This window comes from Orycteropus afer, unplaced genomic scaffold (genome assembly GCF_000298275.1).
Source record: "Orycteropus afer afer isolate SDZICR_OR568_19922 unplaced genomic scaffold, OryAfe1.0 scaffold00072, whole genome shotgun sequence".
Classification (NCBI taxonomy): domain Eukaryota; kingdom Metazoa; phylum Chordata; class Mammalia; order Tubulidentata; family Orycteropodidae; genus Orycteropus; species Orycteropus afer.
In genome coordinates, this window is record NW_006921659.1 from 4,650,033 (window position 1) to 4,669,662 (window position 19,630).

Sequence of the window (19,630 nt, forward strand, 5' to 3'; positions counted from 1 at the left end):
TAATGATGCTCTTGTCTTAGAAGCCAACCGTACTCTTAGATTTCAACTCAACAGACTCCTTTTTCCATGGAGCTTCCAAGAAGCGAAGTGAATCTCATCTTGTAAGCGCCCCCCCCCATAGATGAGAGAATAGAAATAGATCTGAAAATCAAAACTAAAATGGTCAGTAACTTCCACAGCCAAAATGGCTCTCAACACTGGCTGTACATTATAACTACATGGGAGCTTTAAAAAACACAGATGCCCAGGTCCCAGATCCAGAGATTCTGACCTAACAGGTTTAGATGGGGCCTACACACTGATGTTTTCTTTAAAAAAGCTCACCCTAGTGATTCTGAAATTTAGCCAGGGTTGAAATCCACTGAAGTAAGAGAAAGATCACAGACAGATAATAGGATGATGGATGGGAAAGAGAAAAGGGGGTCAGTAAGCACTCTCTAGGCAATGTCCAGTGATGAACATGGAAAGAGAATAGCCAAGCACAATGAAGACAGATAAAAGTCAAACTCTTAGATTCTGGGAGAATCACATAGGTATCAAACCCAAGGTTGGCCACCTTGAGCTCAAAACCAGAAAGGGCAAGATGACCTCCTGGTGCCTTCATTTGCCAAAAACTTGACAGCAGTCCAAAGAACGTAAGAATACACGCTTTGAACAGGGTGTACTATTTCTTTCAGAAGGGTTGATAACTAGTACTTGGGACAAAGAGCTTTAACTAATCACAAACAAATCAACTAAAGGTTCAACTTTGAAATCATGTGCCAAAAAACAATAAAATTTCTCCCTCAGGAAAAGTAAATTTAAAAAAGGTGGGGGTGCACTGAAGCACTATCCCAGGACTTGGCTAATGAAATTATCCTCCCAGGAACCACAATGACAAATGAGTTTTCAGAGTTGTGAAGTCATGTGATACAGATGATAATAAAACTAAGACATCAGAGAGTTACTTTCTTCTCATTTTGTGACTAACATAGTTGCTTGAAGTTAACCAGCTGGAAAAAAAATAGTTTTTGAATGCTTTATGATTCTGTTTCAGGTAGAATAACAAACACAAAAGAAACTAGTTAAAAGAATGTCGTGTAGAGCAGGGATCCTAAGGGCAGGTAACAATGACTTCAGGTGGAAATTATCTCTGCCTACATGAACAGGGAGACACTGGGAGCCCAGAGACAAACCTAAAGATAAAAATCCAGATGGATTTTACACTGCATTAAAAGTTAAAACAGATTCATTAATTTAATTAGAAAACAATGATGCAGACAAAACCAAACCCAAAACCAAACCCCACTGCCATCGACTTGACTCTGACTCAGTGATCCCCATTGGAAATAGATTGCCCTGTCTTCCTTCTGCGAAGTCGCTGGCGGGTTTGAACCACCAGCCTTCTGGCTAGCAGTCAAATGCCTTAAACACTGCACCAACTATACCTTAAAAACGAGTATTTGTAATTTTATAAAAACCCTATTTAGAAGACTTAGTAATTGTCACCATCAACACAAGTCAGCTTTCCTAATTTAACACATGGTACCTATTCAGTCCTGGCTGCCCACAAATTAACTCAAAGTATTCCCTGACTTCATGAGACTATCAGAGTAAACCTTTCCTCTCCTCCCACAGAATACCTACTAAATGAGACCTACAGTCAAATGCTGAATTTCACCTTCGCAACTGACATAAAGGTTGAGTGTGATATAGCCTAAAACATGGCCCCTATCACCTAGCCTTTCAGTCTGCAATAACGATCTTTCTTGGAAAGGGATGAGACTAAATAGGACTGATTTAGTTAATTCAGTTCAGCAGAGGACATGCATCTATTCAAACAGGAGGCTGTAAACTTATCTTTATTGGACAGAGTTGAAGATAGAAGGCCTGATCTAGGCCACCAATTTCAAGAAACAGTACACTAGCTTACCCAGGAAGTTATCTATCAGGAGCTTAAGAGCCCAAGCGTGCTAAAGCAAACACACTCACACTTGTACCAGCAGCTCAAAAGATAACTTAAAATAATCAGGCCTACAACATTTTCATAAATCCACTCCAGGCTTCTCAGGGTTACAAATAATGTACCCAATCTAACTGATCATTACTCTTCGAAAGGAATTCAGAAAAACACTTGGGTTCAGAGTCTCCATTTTTACGTTAAGCAAGACTATCTAGGAGCTCTGGCAGCATAGTGCCTAAGGCATTTGACTGCTAACCAGAAGGCTGGCGGTTCAAACCCACCAGCCACTCCTTGCAAGGAAGGTTGGACAATCTACTTCTGAAGTGATATTGCCTTGGAAACCCAAGGAGGGGTCACTACGAGTTGGGTCCAACTCGACAGCACAGAAGAACAACACATCTTGCTTAAAATTTTATTAGTCTATGGGCCACTGTTTATTTACACAATAGGTGAATTAATGCTGTTAGTAAGATTGTACTGAAAAATAACAAGTGGATAAAGATATGTCCCTTGGCATCCTAGCAGATAATGTCCTGCAAAAAAAAAAAAAAAGGTTATCAAGCACAGACCCAGATGCAAAAGTATGAAGGATGAAATGAGTAAGTCTTTGGGTTGGAAATGAATGCTTGCTAGTAGAAGGCCAAAACAGATACTGGAAAGTGAAAATTCTCCAAGACATACAGCAACATAGTTTCAAATTCGGCAGTTTTTCTTTCTTTTCTTTTTTAAAAGGTATTTACCAACATGAAAAGTTCTAACAGAGAGATCTAGGGAAAGCATTTTGCTTTATAAAAACCATTTTAGTATTAAAAGAGAAACTACATAGTGTTACATTTTGTTCTTTAAAATTAATTAAAATAAAAATAGAGCAAAAGGATAGGAAGGTGAGAACTAAACATACCACCATCAAGTCGACTCCCATTCATAGTGACCTCCACCACTGGGTTTCCAAGGCATTGAATCTTTACAGAAGGAGACTATCCCATCTTGGGTCCACTGAGTAGCTAGTGGGTTTGAACCACCAACCTTCTGGTTAGCAGTCAAATGCTCTAGACACTTTGGGACCAAAGCTCCTTAGGAAGTAAGCAGTGGGCTTTAAATATCACTTAGCCCAAACTTAATATAAAATATCATAAAAACCATGGAACCAAAGCAATTATCCAGTTATTTTATGATGAAAGAAATAATTATTTTTAAAATCAATTGTTAGGACATTTCAGGAAAAAGCAGTTTTGAGATTTGAATTACTTGAATTAATGACTTAACTATCCACTTGATTTTTTTTAATGGAGTACCAGTTTTCAAGGGGACATCTAACAAGTTCAACTGTACATAATTTTAAATCCTCCTTAGCCTTCATGTTTATACCCAGCTGTACCTTTAAAAGTCCACCATGGCCACTGCCACCTTCTATTGCAACTGTCTCCAGCACCACCACGCTCCCTGCACCCTGGCTACAGTCAGTTATCAGGCAGAAACGTGCTCCACATTAATCACACGGTTCCAGTCTATCCTCTGGACACTATCCACACTCTACTCACCTGTCTTTACTATGGAACTGAGAGTTCCAAAATTTCTTCCAACATACCGAGAACAATATGGGGTATCTGGACAAGTATTCGGCTAGCTACATTTTATCGTGGGACCCATTCTTATAGCCAATTAAAACCATTTTAGGACCTGGTCATGAATAATTTTACCTTAAAGAGAAAGCAGTATTCTCTTCAGGAGAGATAAACTCTGTAATCTGGCCAGCATCTTGCATTACACAACATTTTCTGTTTCTGTCTTGGCAGTCTGCCTTTCAGCCCGAAAGTAACTGCATTTCAAAGAGGCAATCACCTCACAAAATATTTTTAATACCTTTAATTATAAGATCAGATTTGGCAGTCAAACTTCTGCCAGGAACTTCTTGTAAATGTTTTTTTCCTGAAATCCGTTTTTCTTGGTGTCGCTATCTCCATTCAGCCTGCAGAAGCACAGATACTCTGACCTTCTCAGGCAGAAATTTCTGAGATAATAGCCTGACCCAAAGGATTTCTACATCGTGTTATCACTCTATTATTTCTCTCTGAAAAGTACTCTGTGTATCTGACTCTGTTGTATCTGTGGTTATACCAGGCAGTGACCAAACAGAAACGAGAATCCCCAAACCAACAAGTGTCTGACCAAATTTCCAGTGTCTAGATACTGGGTCGATCTTTAAAAGTTATTAAACACAAAATCAAACCCAATGCTGTCAAGTCAATTCTGACTCACAGTGACCCTACGCGACAGAGCAGAATTATCTCATAGAGTTTCCAAGTCTTTACGGAAATAAATCTTTACGGAAATAGCTAGCTACATCTTCCTCCCATGGAGAGGCTGTTGGGTTCAAATCACCAACCTTTAAATTAACAGCCAAGCACTTAAGCTCTGCAACAAAAAATTATTAGCTCTTGCAAAAAAAAAAAAAAAAAAAAACAAGGGAAGGCACCAAAATCATGGGTCTAAGCCCAGTCGCCTACCAACACTTACCTCTGGAGTCTGCCATTACTCTAAAGATAAGAATTCAGGATAATATTGTAAAGGATGAATGGGAGGACTTTGTTGTTGGTTGCTCTTGAGCTGGCTCTGACTCACAACAACCCTATGAGCAACAGAACAAAACACTGCCTGGTCCTGGGCCAGCCTCACAATGCCTGCTATACTTGAGCTTATTGTTGCAGCCACTGTGTCAATCCATCTTATTAAGGGTCTTCCCCTTTTTCGCTGACCCTCCACTTTACCAAGCATGACATCCTTCTTCTCCAAGGAATGATCCCTCTGACCACATGACCAAAGTAGGTGAGACGAAGTCTGGCCATTCTTGCTTCCAACAAGCATTCCAGCTGCACTTCTTTCAGGACAGATTTGTTCCATCTTCTGGTAGTCCATGGTACTCTGACTATTCTTCACTGACCCCACAATTCAAAAGTATCAACTCTAGTAGTAATTTATGTGAAGAACGTTGCAGATAATACAAACTTTGCATAACAGAAAACATAAGAGCTCTAGAGTCAGAGAGATCTGGGACTTTGAATCTCAAGCAAGTTACTTTAACTTCAGAACTATCTCCTTGTCCTAAAATTGTGATTTATATGTAAATATCTATCTTGTAAGAACAACATTAGATGTACAAAAGAAGGTGCATAATTGGACACACAGTGATTAATAAACCAGAGCTACTATTGTCATTATTATATAAATAGGTCTGATAATGTCTTGTATAGAATTATCCTCTTTCTATTGTAAAAACCAAATTATGTCTCTACTAGATAACCCTGGCTTCTCTTCCCCAAAAATATCATTTTACAATATCAGAGTAAACAGGTGAAATTCTGATTTTAAATATATCCACACAGTTCAACCCAAACACCTAATAAACCAAAAAAACAAACCCACTGTCATAGAGTTGATTCTGATTCACAGCAACACTGTAGGATGGAATAGAACTAACTGCCCCATCGGTTTCCAAGATTCACACCACCAGCCTTCTGGTTAGCAGCCAAATGCTTTAACCACTACACCACCAGAGCTCCTGTAAGCACTGGTAGTTCAGTGGTAGAATTCTCGCCTGCCACGTAGGAGGCCTGGGTTTGATTACCAGCCAATGCAGCTTTAACATCCACTATTGTTGTTGTTGTTGTTATGTGCCATTGAGTCGGACCCGACTCATCAAGACCCCTCCTTGGGTTTCCAAGGCAGTATCACTACGGAAACAGACTGCTCAATATCTGCTGCTGTGGCTGCTGCTATGAGGCCCACCACTCTATGTTCTGTGCTGGTTCTCTGGGCTTAAACCAATGTCAGTCTGAAGCTTACAGAGTATGTGAGACTTTAAAAGCTCTTGAACCAAGCACAGGACAAGATGAGGGAACTTCAGAGAGATCCTGGACTAGTCTTACTGCCACCATCAATAGAGATGAATCATATTCTCAAGCCCTGACAGGAACAGAGGAAGATTCTTCCTTCAACATTGTTCTTCCACTAGGATTCTTGATTCTTTTCTCCCCCCAGACACTGACTGCTCTAGACCAAACCCCTCAGCCAGACCTCATAGTCTTAGCACAAACCTTAAGTCTACATTCAACAAGCACAGTTACACCGCCAGCAGCACAATGCAGGCCAAGAAATTCAGTGAAGTAGAAATGAGAAAAAGGAACAAGCCTGGGACAAACCATAAGAAATGGGAAATAGGGATAAGTATGGTATAAACATGGGGGAGCTCCAGTAGCATAGTACCTAAGGCACTTGACTGCTAACCAGAAGGCTGGCAGTTCAAACCCACCAGCCACTCCTCAGAAGGAAGGTTGGGCAATCTACTTCCGTAGTGATACTGCCTTGGAAACCCAAAGTGGGGTCGCTATGAGTTGGGGCCGACTCGATGGCATATAACAACAACAACAACATGGTATAAACATAAAACACAAATCCTAGTAGTTCTAAGAACCAAAAATTTAAGCCTTGCATCTGTCCCTTACAGCAGGAGGGAAAAAATTTTTTTTTTTAATTACCAGAAAGTGGTCTGCTACTAACATTTTAGTATGAATTTATTATTATTATTATCATCCTCTATCTGCAACCCTGCCTGACCCTCACTTCTACCCTATGCCCCCAAGTAAAAATAAGCTGCCACCACTAAAATGTGGGCAAAGTCAGAGAGATGAGGGGAAGCTCTGGTGGCATAGTACCTAAGGCATTTGACTGCTAACCAGAAGTCTGGCAGTTCAAACCCACTAGCCTCCTTCCTTCCACTCCTTGGAAGGAAGACTGGGCAATCTACTTCCATAGAGATAGTGCCTCGGAAACCCAAGGAGGGGTTACTATAGGTCTAATTGACTTGATGAGTTTGGCTTTTTTTTTGTTTTTTTGAGAGAGAAGACAAATTATGGCATTACAGTGGATCCAAGACTACTAAATTTGAATTGAAAATCATGTTGTTCCTATCTCTCTCACCAATAGGAGACCATGAAGCCTTCAAAAAATATCAGAAGTCTCCATCAAAACAGATTATTCCACTGATGCAAACATTTGACATTTTCTGTGACAGTTTGGTATCAGGTATGTATGAACATCCATTCACATCTATTTTCAGAAGAGTAGCAAAAAGACAAAAGGAAGGGGAAGACATTTTTAGTTGAAAGTGCTTTTATTTAACTGTTTGGGGATAGAAGTGGACCATGGGCCACAGAAGACCAAGGTTTCCTTTTAAAAAGTTACTTGAGGTTTTCAATCCTCCAAATTATCCTTTTCTAATGACAAAAGCTTACATTAAAGCACTGTCTATCAGAGTTCTTTATTTTTCATCAAAGCCTTATCTTAGCTATTGGAGAAAAAAATACCTGAGATTAGCTTAAACACTTGTGTACTCCCTCTGCTGGCTCTGAATTTAAAGTAAATTCTCAGTGGCTTCAGGAGCTAAGTTATTTAATTTCACCAATATCTTAAGTACATGGAAAAATACGTGGATCTTCCCTCCACAAAGTTCTTCAAAGAAATATATAAGAAATTTCATAACACATACTGAAAACTGTCAAAGGCATCTCTGTTGGATTTATTGTAGGTTCACTCCACAGGGAAGCTAACGCAATTCATTTGTTTGAGCGAGGAGATCACTTCTTGCCTTGGCCTCTTAAGTGTGCCATGAGCTTTCTCCCTGCTACAGGACTAGGCTCCATCTGGCATGGTGAGTCCCCAAAGATAACCAAGCATCTTCACTATAAGCAGTAATGTATATTGGCCCAGGAAAGATCCCCTGGTGGCACAATGGTTATAGCACTTAACTGCTAACCAAAATGTTGGTGGTTTGAACCCACCAGCCACTCCATGGGAGGAAGATGTGACAGTCTGCTTCAGCAAAGATTTACAGCCTTGGAAACCCTGTGGGGCAGTTCTACTCTGTCCTACAGGGATGCAAGGAGTTGAAATCAACTCAACAGCAGTGGGTTTGGTTTGGTTTTTGGTTTATCAGCTCAGGAGTAGGAGAATTACTAGAAGGACAACAACCCATCAGAGAAGTCAGTTAGTTTCACTTTCTTAATAAGTAACTATCCGTAATACATAATGATGGCACTGCAGAATAAAGTCTCAAGATTTTGCTTTTTTTTTCCCCTTGATGCATCCAATCACACATTTGTGTTTTACTAGGAAGGAGTGGTATATCAGAATACCCTTTGATGCCTGCTATTGCACTTCTTTTTCTGACTAAGGAAACAGGTACTAGGGAATGAAATTGTTTGGTCAAGAATAAAATAGTAATTTCAACAACCTTCTTTGCAGAAATGGAAAAGCTAATCCTCAAATTCATATGGAATTGCAAGGAGTCCAGAATGACCAAAAAAATTGCAATGCCACTGCATTCTCAATGACATTAGTCCGTAGGAAAATGCAAGTCAAAACCACAATGAGGTATCACTTCACTCCACTTAGGATGACTATTATCAGAAAAACTGAAAATAACAAGTATTGGCAAAGGTGTAGAGAAACTAGATCTTTTATCCATTGTTGGTGGGAATGTAAAATGGTGCAGCCACTGTGGAAAACAATTTGAAGGTTCCCCAAAAAGTTAAACACACAATTATTTAACCTATTACTCAGCAATTCCTCTCCTAGGTATATAGCCAAGAGAACTGAAAGCAGACTTGAAACAGGCACTTCAACATTAACGTTGACTGCAGCATTATTTGTAATATCAAAAGAGTAGAAACTGGTGTTCAACAGATAAATGCATAAACAAAATGTAGTATATATTCATACAAGGGAGTATTATTCAGCCATAAAGAGAAATGAAGTCCTGATATTTGCTACAACATGGGTGAACCTTGAAAATATGTGTGAACTAAATCAGATACAAAAGGGCAAATACTTATGAAATATCTAGAATAGGCAACTGCATAGATACAAAAGTTTATTAGTGGTTTCCAACTAAAATGGGGAGTTATTACTTAAGAGATACTGAGTTTCTGTTTAGGAAGATGAAAAACATTTGGAAACGGATAGTGCTGATTGTGGGACAACACTGTGATCATAATTAATGTCAATGAAATGTATACACACACACACACACACAGTGGTTAAAATGGCAAATGTTTTGTTATTTTAAATGTTTTGTTATTTATTTCACTACAATTTTTTTAAAAAAGAATAAAATTGTGTAGATACCACGTCTGGGGAATGATATAATCAGAACTGGAGACTTCAGACATAATCAGTGGTTCAAACCCACCAGCCACTCCATGGGAGAAAGATGAGGCAGCCTGCTTCCACAAAGATTTATAGCCTTGGAATCCCTATGGGGCAGCTATCCTGTCCTATAGGGTTGCTATGAGTTGGAATCGACTTGATGGCAATGAGTTGGGTTTGGTCTTTAGCAAATTAATGAGAAAACTGTAACTCAGAAAAGCTGCAGACTGGCCCTGAAATAGTCCATCTCAAAGACTGCTTGTTATCTCCTGTTTCTTCATATGTGACTTCCATTTCCCAACGCACAGATATAGAACTTCAAATACATCTGGGGCGTACGCCTGAAAATGCAGAACATTACAGAAAACTTAGGTTTGCACAACAGCTTTGCTCCTGTAGAAAGTAAGAAAAATTTAAGCTAAACAATTCTATGGGGAACCTTTCTAGATAGTAACATGTATGTTGGGGTGGCATGTAAAGTGGGGTACACATACACAGACAAACTTGATTTCATCTTCCTCTTAATGAAGTGTCAATCCCAAGATCAGGATTCTGTGTTTCTCTACTGGGTAGTGACTGGCACTTAGGAAGTTTTCAGGGACTTCCATACTAGGAAACATGACACTCTGCAGGAAACCCCATAGATAGCATAGCATCATTGCTCATTTACACTACATCACATCAGCACCAACGCTAGGATGTCTAAGTAAGGATTTATCACCACCTTCATAGCTGCAAGTATGCAAATGACTCCACATTCGATATCACCACATTTCTCAGCCACATCACCCCTTCCAGTGTCAGGGTCCCAGAACAAGGCCATCTTCCCGGACTGAGAACATAATGATCCAAAAAAGCAGCTCTAAGCATGAGATATGCTTGCGTGTCAGGCAGACACATTCCCTGCTTTCAAGGCTCTTATATATATTGTACTTAGGAAAATTACAAAAGTCATGCAAAATGACAGAAGAAAAAGGCAGGAGTCACAGAGTGGGTAGGATAGGGTGAGGCTGAGAGAAGTCTCCTTCAGCAAGGTGAGCAGAGAGCGATGGCAAGTACAAAAAGAGAGACACAGCTACTCTATTGTGAGCCAGCCGGGGGGTGAGGGAGCGGGAGGTGGTGGAGAACAGAGCAAATGAAGTAAGAGCTTGCAGAAACTGAGGCGGACAGTGCTGACTCAAACGGCACTGCCTCCAACAGCTGTGAAACCACAATGGTTAGCACCAGACACTACAGAACAGAGGCACCCGGGTTGGACTCAAGGATACACTCTTAACTCCATCTCTAATGGCTGTGTGACTCTGAGCCAGTCACTCACTTCTGGCCTGTTTTCTCACCTGTAAAATGCAGCAGTTACATGATCTTTCAGATTTCTTTCCGTTGCGAATTTTAGGCAAGAAATAGTACAGATGAATCAGCAGTACCAAGGTTCCACATCTACTCCACTGGGGGGCCAGTCCTGTACTAGGCCCCAGGAGGCAGTCTTGGGGATCCCACATCAGTCCAGAGGCACAGGTGTGCTCAAGCCTAATCCAGACAGACTTTGGGAAAGCCTATCCCCCCACACAGATACAAGTAACAGGAGCTATGTTACAGTGGCTTTGCATCTCCAAAGCAGGCTGCTTAACATTATCTGCAGAGGGCTGAATCTGCTGCTAAATCATCTCCAAAAAGGGTTCAACACTAACCTTGCCATTTGCCAGTAAATTCTCAACAGAAAGGTGAAGCACTGAGGAAAGCAGAAGTACAGGTGTAAAAAGGCAGAGAATGGCCAACAACGACAAGTTCACAAAGCACACATTTACATGCTTATTTACTGCCTTCAGCCATTAGAATGTGGACTCCTATGAACTGGAACCTTATCTGCCTTGGGTTTCTACTACACCCCTGAGCCCAACAGAATGGCCTGCACACAATATGCCTTCATAAATATTTGCTGAATGAATGAAATGGCATGTGATGCAGGTGGGTAAAAAGAGTTTCCTCTTTCCAATCTTTTACTTACTTACTGTACAACAGTTACAATACCCACTGACACTAACCACCTTTTTATACATGATCCCTAGCTCTTTCTACAACAGAAAAAGTTAAAGCAGCTCTCTGAGACCCCTCAGTTACAATGCAGGAAAAGGTTAGGAGGGAAATAAGGAATCAAAAATAGGATAAGGCTAAATGAGTGGGTAAGAAAACAAAATAAATTCCACATCCTCTCCAATCCTGAGAATCTAGTCCGAAGCATCAGCAATGAGTATGTGGGGAACCTAAATGAGAATGCACAGGCCGAAGCAGTCCCGTCTTTGTATTTCTATCATCAAGATCTCAGATGAATGATGTCTGCTAAACTTTTTCCAGAGCAAGTAAATAACTTTGCAGTGGGGCAAAACCTCTTCGTTAATTTTTCAAGTTAAAAAAACCTTGCAAGTTTTTAAGTAAAAATCACAAGCAGAGTATTAGAAAGTTTCACTACAAGATGTTCCTCTATGGTGTCATTATCTTAAAATAGAACCCTCCTAAAATCTCCTAAAAATAAGTCGGCTGTCATTTCATTTTGTTTTCTATGAAGAAAATAAACATATCAAAACAAACACTTTAGCTTCATTTTTAAAGAGCCTCTAAGCTACATAGAGCTCACAGATCAAAGTCTAAAAAGGCCCAATTTCTTCATTTCATAGGTCGATGACACAGCTTTGAAAAAGAGGAAGAACAGTCCCCCTAGTGTACTGCTGCTGTAGGAAGAGGAAGTATACTAGTTGAGAATCACTGATGAAGATGGTACTGTCAAAGGAAATTACAAAACAACATTTTGGCAACATGGGCCAAGCAGAAGACAGATTCCTCAGACCAGGCGGTAACTGGCCCGTTAGTTGAGTTATTCTAAAATGTGACCGAGGTCATTCATAATTACAAGTCAAAATATTTTGTCATTTTGAAATTTAAAAAATTTTAAAGGTTGTAGCTACATATTTCATAGTATCGTCTTTTGAAAGGAAGTGGATGCACTAATCTAAGGAATTGTGTTCTGCTTACCTAGTACCACTCTGATAGCAATATACCATAAATGGGATGGCTTGAATAAACAGGAGTTTATTCTCTTATGGTTTGGAGGTATTAAGTCCAAGTTTAAAGTGCAAGGCTCTAGGGGTTAGGTGAAAGCCCCTCAACCTTGAGCTTGAGCTCTGCCTCCTGCTCCTGGCCCACTGGAGCTAGAGGTGTTTCTTCACTCAGACAGCTGCTGGCTGCTGAGACTGACAAGCCCAAGGCTGACAAGTGAAAAGGCTCAGTCCTGATGTTACCAAACCACATGGCAGGCCATTAATTCAAGTCCATTGAAAGTCCCAAGGTCGACAGAGCATGGCAGGCTGCTGAACAACACAGGTACATGCAAGGTTCAAGTGTCCAATAAGCTAGAGACCGTTGCCCAAGACTTCTCCTTATACACAGGAAGCAGACCACATCCCTAAGGCAACTACAAAGCTGCTCACAGTAGATTCCACCATGGAGTTGATTACTAGTCTCATCATGGGGAATACTACATCCAGCTGCCCAGCCACTCAACCAGGCCCAGCAAAGTTGACACACAGACTTAACCACCACAAACTGGAACTGTGAGGACATAAACAAGCATTATGTGGCAGATCAGCCCTGATTTCTTTCTATCTTGAGAAGACGCTATAAGGGTACACATGACCATTTGAAGGAAGACTCAGTCTCTTAAAAATCAATTATCCTCTGTAGTAGCTACAGCATACATCTTCACACAGTAGACTGCACCTGTAAAACTGTGGGAACCATCAGAGAAATTCAAGGCTGCCTAATATGATAGTGCCTTGACCTATGGAAAACGCAGGTATGGACAGAGGATAAGTGATAAACAGTACTCATCCAGGTAAACTCTGGAGTCCCAGCAGTCTCCCTGAGGCAGGAGGAACCAGTTCAATCATGGGTGCAGTGCAAGGAAGCTTAATCTGAATAAAGGAAATGTAACCTTTTCCCCTCTTAACCACAGCTCATTATTCATTTCTAATGTAATCCCCAAGAGAACCTATAAGATAGCCATTACCCTTCTCATGACACAATACACATCTGACCAACCCGAAAAACCCACTGTGGTTGAGTCAATTCTGTGATCCCACAGGATAGAGTAGAACTGTCCCATAGGGTTTCCAAGACACTAAGTCTTTACAGAAGCAGACTACCACATCTTTCTCCCACTGGTGGGTTCCAACTGCCAACCTGTCAGCCAACAGCCAAGAGCTTTAACCACTATGTCACCAGGACTCCATATACATACTAACAAATATAAGTTAATGAAGGGCGTCCTCCTTCTATTAAAATGCTATCTCTCTTGTTGCAGTTCCTAGAGACCTATATTTGACAAGCACTGGACAGCTATACAAACATGATATACTCAGCCTCCATCACTATTCATCTATACTTCCAATGTTGAATTAATAACTAAGATGTTTTTAGATTGAGAGGCAAATGTGCTTTTCAGGAAAGCAAACTCTACTCATGTAAGATTACCCATTACTTCATAAATAATCTTTTAAGAAGACTAATTTAAAGAGGAAAATCATGTAATAAAGCATAAATCTCCTAAAACTGGGGGTTCCAATTATCTCTGTAATCTTAGGAATGTCATTAACTTCTCTAAGAATCAGGTTCTTTACCTATAAAATAAGGGGGTTGGACCTATCAGCAAACCTCATCATGGCTGTATACAATGGAATAATCCGAGAAACTTAGAAAAAAATATTCTAAGTCACACAAGGAGCTCTGGTAGTGTAGTGCCTAAGGCACTTGACTGCTAACCAGAAGGCTGGCGGTTCAAACCCACCAGCCACTCCTCAGAAGGAAGGCTGGGGAATCTACTTCCATAGTGATACTGCCTTGGAAACCCAAGGAGGGGTCTCTATGAGTTGGGTCTGACTCAATGGCACGTAACAAGTCACACTAATCTACTTAAATCAGATTCTCTGGGTGTGGGTTTTGTTTTCAAAGCTCCCCAGGTGATTCCAATATGGGGTCAGAATCACTGGTCTAGACTCTAGATTCTCCAAGTCCCCTTTTCTAGTTCTTTCATTCTATGACCTTGTTGTTGTTGTCATGTGCTGTCAAGTCGGACCTGACTCATAGCGACTCCTCCTTGGGTTGCCGAGGCAGTATCACCACGAAAGCGGATTGCTCAACCTTCCGTCCGAGGAGTGGCTGGTGGGTTTGAACCGACAGCCTTCTGGTTAGCAGTCAAATGCCTTAGGCACTATGCTACCAGAGCTCCCTCCATGACCTTAGGATGATAATTTTTGTTACAGGATCTCAACACAGTGGCTCTAACAGCCATGAAAGAAATAATACCTAGGCCTGTGTATGGTGCCCTATATGTACACATGACTGAGGCTAACCTGAATTTTAGACATTTTCAGAAGTTAAAATCCTAAAGCATAACTCAGAATGAAAGTAGTGTGCACGCTTCCAAAATGATTAATCACAATAGGAATTAACCCCTGAAACATGGACACATGGAAATGGGTCACAATTAGCTCTTGACCTCTCCCTTTCCCTCTTCTTCCACCCCAACTAAGCCACAGCAAAAAAAGGTTGGCTATTAGTCATAACCAGAATATGAAACCAGTCCCAATTTCAAAGGGCCTTCTCCATCATCAAAGATTTGGAAGTTCCCGCATAGCTGCATCTTTTGAGGAAGGTCATCATACAAAAACTCTTCAACTAAATTATATCCCTACAGTCTTTAAGGATTAGTTGCCACAGGGTATTGGGAAAAAAACTGGTGTAAAATTTCAACCCTTTCAACAATGAATTATTTCCTGCTTTGAATTTTTTGCTGAAACCATATGTTTTCAATAATATAGGTTTTGATACAATATGGGACATATATATGTCCCATGAGGTCACTGATACTGGAGTTGGTGGGATAAGGCCTGTTTCTCCAGATTGACACAATTATACAGACTCCTACCAGATGGCAGCATGCACTAAAAGTGGGATAGGAGGTGCCCACTGAACCACAGAGGCAGAAAATGTACCTGGGTACTATATGTCCCATGAAAGAGTTAAAATAAAAATAAGTATGTGTGTCCTATACTAAACATATTAAGCCCTGTTGTTGTTGTTTTGTACCGTCAAGTTGGACCGACTCATAGCGACCCTCCTTGGGTTTCCGAGGCAGTACCACTACAGAAGTAGATTGCCCCATCTTCCTTCCGAGGAGTGACTGGTGGATTTGAACCGCCAGCCTTCTGGTTAGCAGTGAAGTGCCTTAGGCACTATGCTACCAGAGCTCAGGAATTTCAATTTACAGTATTTCATTAGGTTTTAAAGAGAGATGAGAAAGCAAGTAAAGAAAAATGAAACCATGAGGGGAAAAAAATGGCTATGCCATAAAATCACAAAGTTTATTACTAGCCCCAAATCTCTGGCAAATCTTGCAAGCTATGTGAAAATATAATTAGCTAAATCTCAATAGCTGGTTTTGGTAATACCAAGGATCTCTGGTGGTACAGTGGTTAAACCCTGCCTGCTAACTTAAAAGGTTGACAGTTCAAACCCACTAGCTGCTCTGTAGGAGAAAGATGAGGCAGTCTGCTGCTGTAAAGATTTGCAGCCTTAGAAACCCTATGGGACAGTTCTAGTCTGTCCTATAGAGTAACTATGGGTCAGAATGGACTCCATGGCAGTGGGTTTGGTTTGGGTTTGGTAATACCACTGTCTTATGTAAACTATCTAAAAATTCAAACGCTATTAAACTATTGTTATCTTGAACACAATAGCAAGAAATTATATTTGTTAAATTAAATTACCTTCGAATCTTAAAGGTTGTCACCTTTTCTATGCTAACATTTTAACAAAAGATAGCTAAACTTTTAATAGATTCTCTGCACCAAATTCAAAACATGCAAGGCTAAATGTCAAGGATAAGAAATTTTTAAAATATTCCAGACTTCCAAATTCATTTTTTTAGGTCATGTAAAGTCACCTCTCCTAACACTACATTGAGATTAACCCCTGCCATCCAATTGGAAACTCAGTTTTAAAAGGTATCACATTAGCACTGCTTTAAAATAGAACTCTCACCCTTTCTGTAAACAGGCTTCATATGATGAAACTGGCATTCCTTTGTAAAGCAATAAAATTAGATCAAATAGAAGATTCATATTGTATCAGTCAGTATCTGTTAAAAGAAAGGAGGCACGTTTGTGGAATAATACAGAAACTGACATGTAGCTTTTTAAGGTATGTTGTTGTTGTTGTTGTTATGTGCCTCCTTGGGTTTCCGAGGCAGTATCACTACCGAAGTAGGATTGCCCAACCTTCCTTCCGAGGAGTGGCTGGTGGGTTTGAACCACCAGCCCTCTGGTTAGCAGGCAAGTGTCTTAGCCACTATGCTACCAGTATAGCCTCTTCAATACTAACCATTAGAAAAGACACTTTGTTTGCAAAGTTTTTCTAAAAGTAAATTAAAACATTCTGTGTATCAAATTCTTGAGCTTTTTCATACATTTTTCTTTCCAGCATTTCAATTCATTTCACCAAGTTTAAACTGTTCTTTCTTTATGCACCTAATGAAACCCCCAAAGACATAGGGCTCCCCAAAGATAATGAAAGAAAGGCCCAAAGAAACAAGGAACTAGCTCTTTAATTTATTTAAAAAAAAAATGAAAATGAGGCATATCGCAAATACAATGATAAGCAATGTCTATCGTGAATGCAGGCCTCTCGATTGCCTGCTGGTGACACATCGGTATCTCGGCCAGGGAGGGTGGGGCGCCCAGGACGAGCAAAGAAGCTGGGTATCAGCAGCCCAGCAGGAACAGAGGAGTTAACCTCTTTGGATGCCCAACTGCAGGAAGTCATTACATCATAGGTCTTTCCACACCTCTCTCCCTACCACGTGCCGGGTACCCCAAGAGGCTGAAAAGGAACGGTAAGTAGTCTCTCTTCAGGTTCACTTATACGTAGAAGCCATTACTACCCAGCCCTGATACCAAACCTCACCCCCTCGGGTCTAGATAAAGCACAGTCCCCAGAGTCCTCCACATCTGGAGACACACACATAAAATCCAGCGTCCAGGCCTCAGCAGGAGCAGCAGGTGCGGCTAATCTGCGTTGATATGAAAGGGCTGGCCCTTTCAAAGCCCAAGAACATTTATTTGGGAGGCTACTGGGAGCAAGTTTGCTGGAGTGACAGCTTTGAAGAATAAAAATGTCAACACAAGCAAAGAAGGGGGCTTGCTCAGGACAAGGTTTGCAATCATTTCTTTTTCTGATGGGATCGAAGTGCCTGTTGGGAATTAACACCCACAAACCCAAAACCTAGACCTAAAGTAACCACTGGCCAGGCACCGAGCTCTAACGATCCACTGGAAACCACATATTAAACCGCTCCTCCGGGGACGAAGCCCCAAGCACTCCCCCACGCCTCTACATGCCACCCACTGTGTCGGATCAACGCCCACCACGGTTAACTCCATTCCGAAGTTGGCGTAGACCTATCTCCTACGCGCTGTCCCGGAATCCAACTTGCACTCCTGTCTGTCCTTCCCTCACCGACGTCCCTTGACCCCCTCTCCTCACCCAACTAGTCCCAAGGCTTCTCCCGGAACCTCTTACAACTCCACAACTGTCCCCAGGTATCCCTTCTCCAGAACCCATACAAAACCCCAAAAGCTTCGCAACAGAGACTCCTACTGCCAATCTCTCTCCCTAGCGCCCGTAGGCGCGCTTCAACGAATCCGAGGCTAGTCTTGCGCTGCGCAGGAGGCCCTGCGCGCCCAGTCGACCCGTCAGGGTGGGTACGCACCTTCCAGCCCGCCGAACTGTTGCTGTCGCCCTTATCCTTGAAGTAGGGCACGCAACGCACCATCCACTCGTAGATCTGGGACAGGGTGAGCCGTTTGTCCGGGGAGCTCTCGATGGCGCGGGTGATCAAGTCGGCGTAGGACAGGTTCCCCCAAGCGTTCCGGCGCGACGAGCATTTCCTTGGCTGCCCAGAGCCCCCAGCCGCCCCCGGCTGCGGTGGTGGCAGCGACTGCTGAGGCTGCAGCGGCGTCTGCGTCCCCCCGCTCAGCGCGCCCGCCGCGGGGGCTTGCCCGGACCCAGAGTCCTGCCCTCCGGGAGCCAGCAGCCTTGTTGCGTCTTCAAGGAGCAGCCCTGAACCCAGCGTGCCGCTCCCGCCGCCGCCGATCGCCATAGCCGAGCCGTTTCCACCGCTGCCGTCCTCGTCGTCTTCATCGTCCTCCTCCTCGGGGATCATGGAGTCTGCGGCCGCCTCCCCCGAGGGCTTGGCCGGGCTCGCCTGGAGCTCCGGCCTCTGCAGGGGCCACGTACAGGAGCGTGGCCGGCTCTGGGGCTCGAACTCAGGGTCCAGCTCCACTTCCAGAGGCGAGAGCGGGGTCGGGGAGGCCGGTGCCTCTGCCATCTTCGCCTCCCGCCCGCCCGCGGCTCGGGCTCTCGCGCTCTCCTCTTTCGCCGGGGCGGGGTGCGGCGGGGGAGGAACGGGGGCGCCGCGAAGGCTGTGGCTCCCGGGCGCCGCCGCCGCTGGTGCTGCCGCCTGAGGAAGCACGAGAGAAAAGAGAAAAAGAATTGGTTATCCCGGGCCGGAGCCGAGTCCTCCGCGAGTCCTCGCCCGCCGTCGCCGCCGCCGCCGCCTCCCGAACCGCACCGCGCCGCGCCCGCCTAGCAGGAGCAGGCAGACCTGGAGACGTGCGTCCCGCGAACCTGGCGCAGCAGACACCGCCCCCTGGCCAGGCCGCGGAAGAGGCGAGAGCGAATCGACAGGCTCGCACGGGGCAGCCCCCTCCCCCCGCCGCCGCCAGATCTGCAGGTCTCTCCTGGGCTAGGTGGCGGGGCGGGGAAGGAGAAGGCGGGGAGGAGGGGGCGGGGGCGGGGGAGGGGCGCGGGCCGCGCCTTTAAAGTGGGCTGCAGCCGGTGCTGGCGCAGCAGCGCCGCGGTCCAAGCCCGGGCCCGGGCGGGCGTGCGTTTGTTTATGTTTCGCTCAGGCCCCCTCAAGTGCCTCTTCAGCAGCAAGTCTGGCGTCTTGGGCTCTTCTATTCCCCAGCCTTACTGCCTCCGCCATTCCCCTGCTACCCACCCCTTCACCCCCCGCAGAGGGGCCTAAGCCCGGGAATGGTTCAAGCAGCGTCTTTCTCCTTCTTTGCCCGCGGACTTCAAATTAAAAAAAGAGAAGAAGAAAACAAAAAGGCAGAAAGAAAGGGGACAACAGCTCGGCGGGTGTTCGCAGTGGGTCGAGGTGGACAGGAACGGCCACTCTGAGATTTTGTGTCGTTTATTTTCCCGTAAACGTTGTGCCTTCAGTCCCTCTCGCCCCCAAGGAAAGAAAACAGAAAGGGCAAATCGGGAAGCATAAATCTCCCAACAGGTCGAGAAGCGCCAAGTCTCCAGGGCTTCGAGAAAACCCGGACCAGTGCGTTCATCACCTCCTTGCTCCCGCTGCTGCCATCTTGACAG

At 43.3% G+C, this 19,630-nt stretch overlaps 1 protein-coding gene across 1 annotated transcript in view; it reads right to left on the reverse strand.

Moving 5' to 3' along the window:
- Positions 1 to 18,704, reverse strand: part of FOXO3 (forkhead box O3) — a 117,008-nt gene extending 98,304 nt beyond the window's left edge. Inside the window, exon 1 of the mRNA XM_007940823.2 lies at positions 17,964 to 18,704. Within this exon, the coding sequence (XP_007939014.1) occupies positions 17,964 to 18,581 (618 nt within the window). The 5' untranslated portion in view covers positions 18,582 to 18,704. The remainder of the gene's footprint in view (positions 1 to 17,963) is intronic.
- Positions 18,705 to 19,630: the final 926 nt, after the last annotated feature.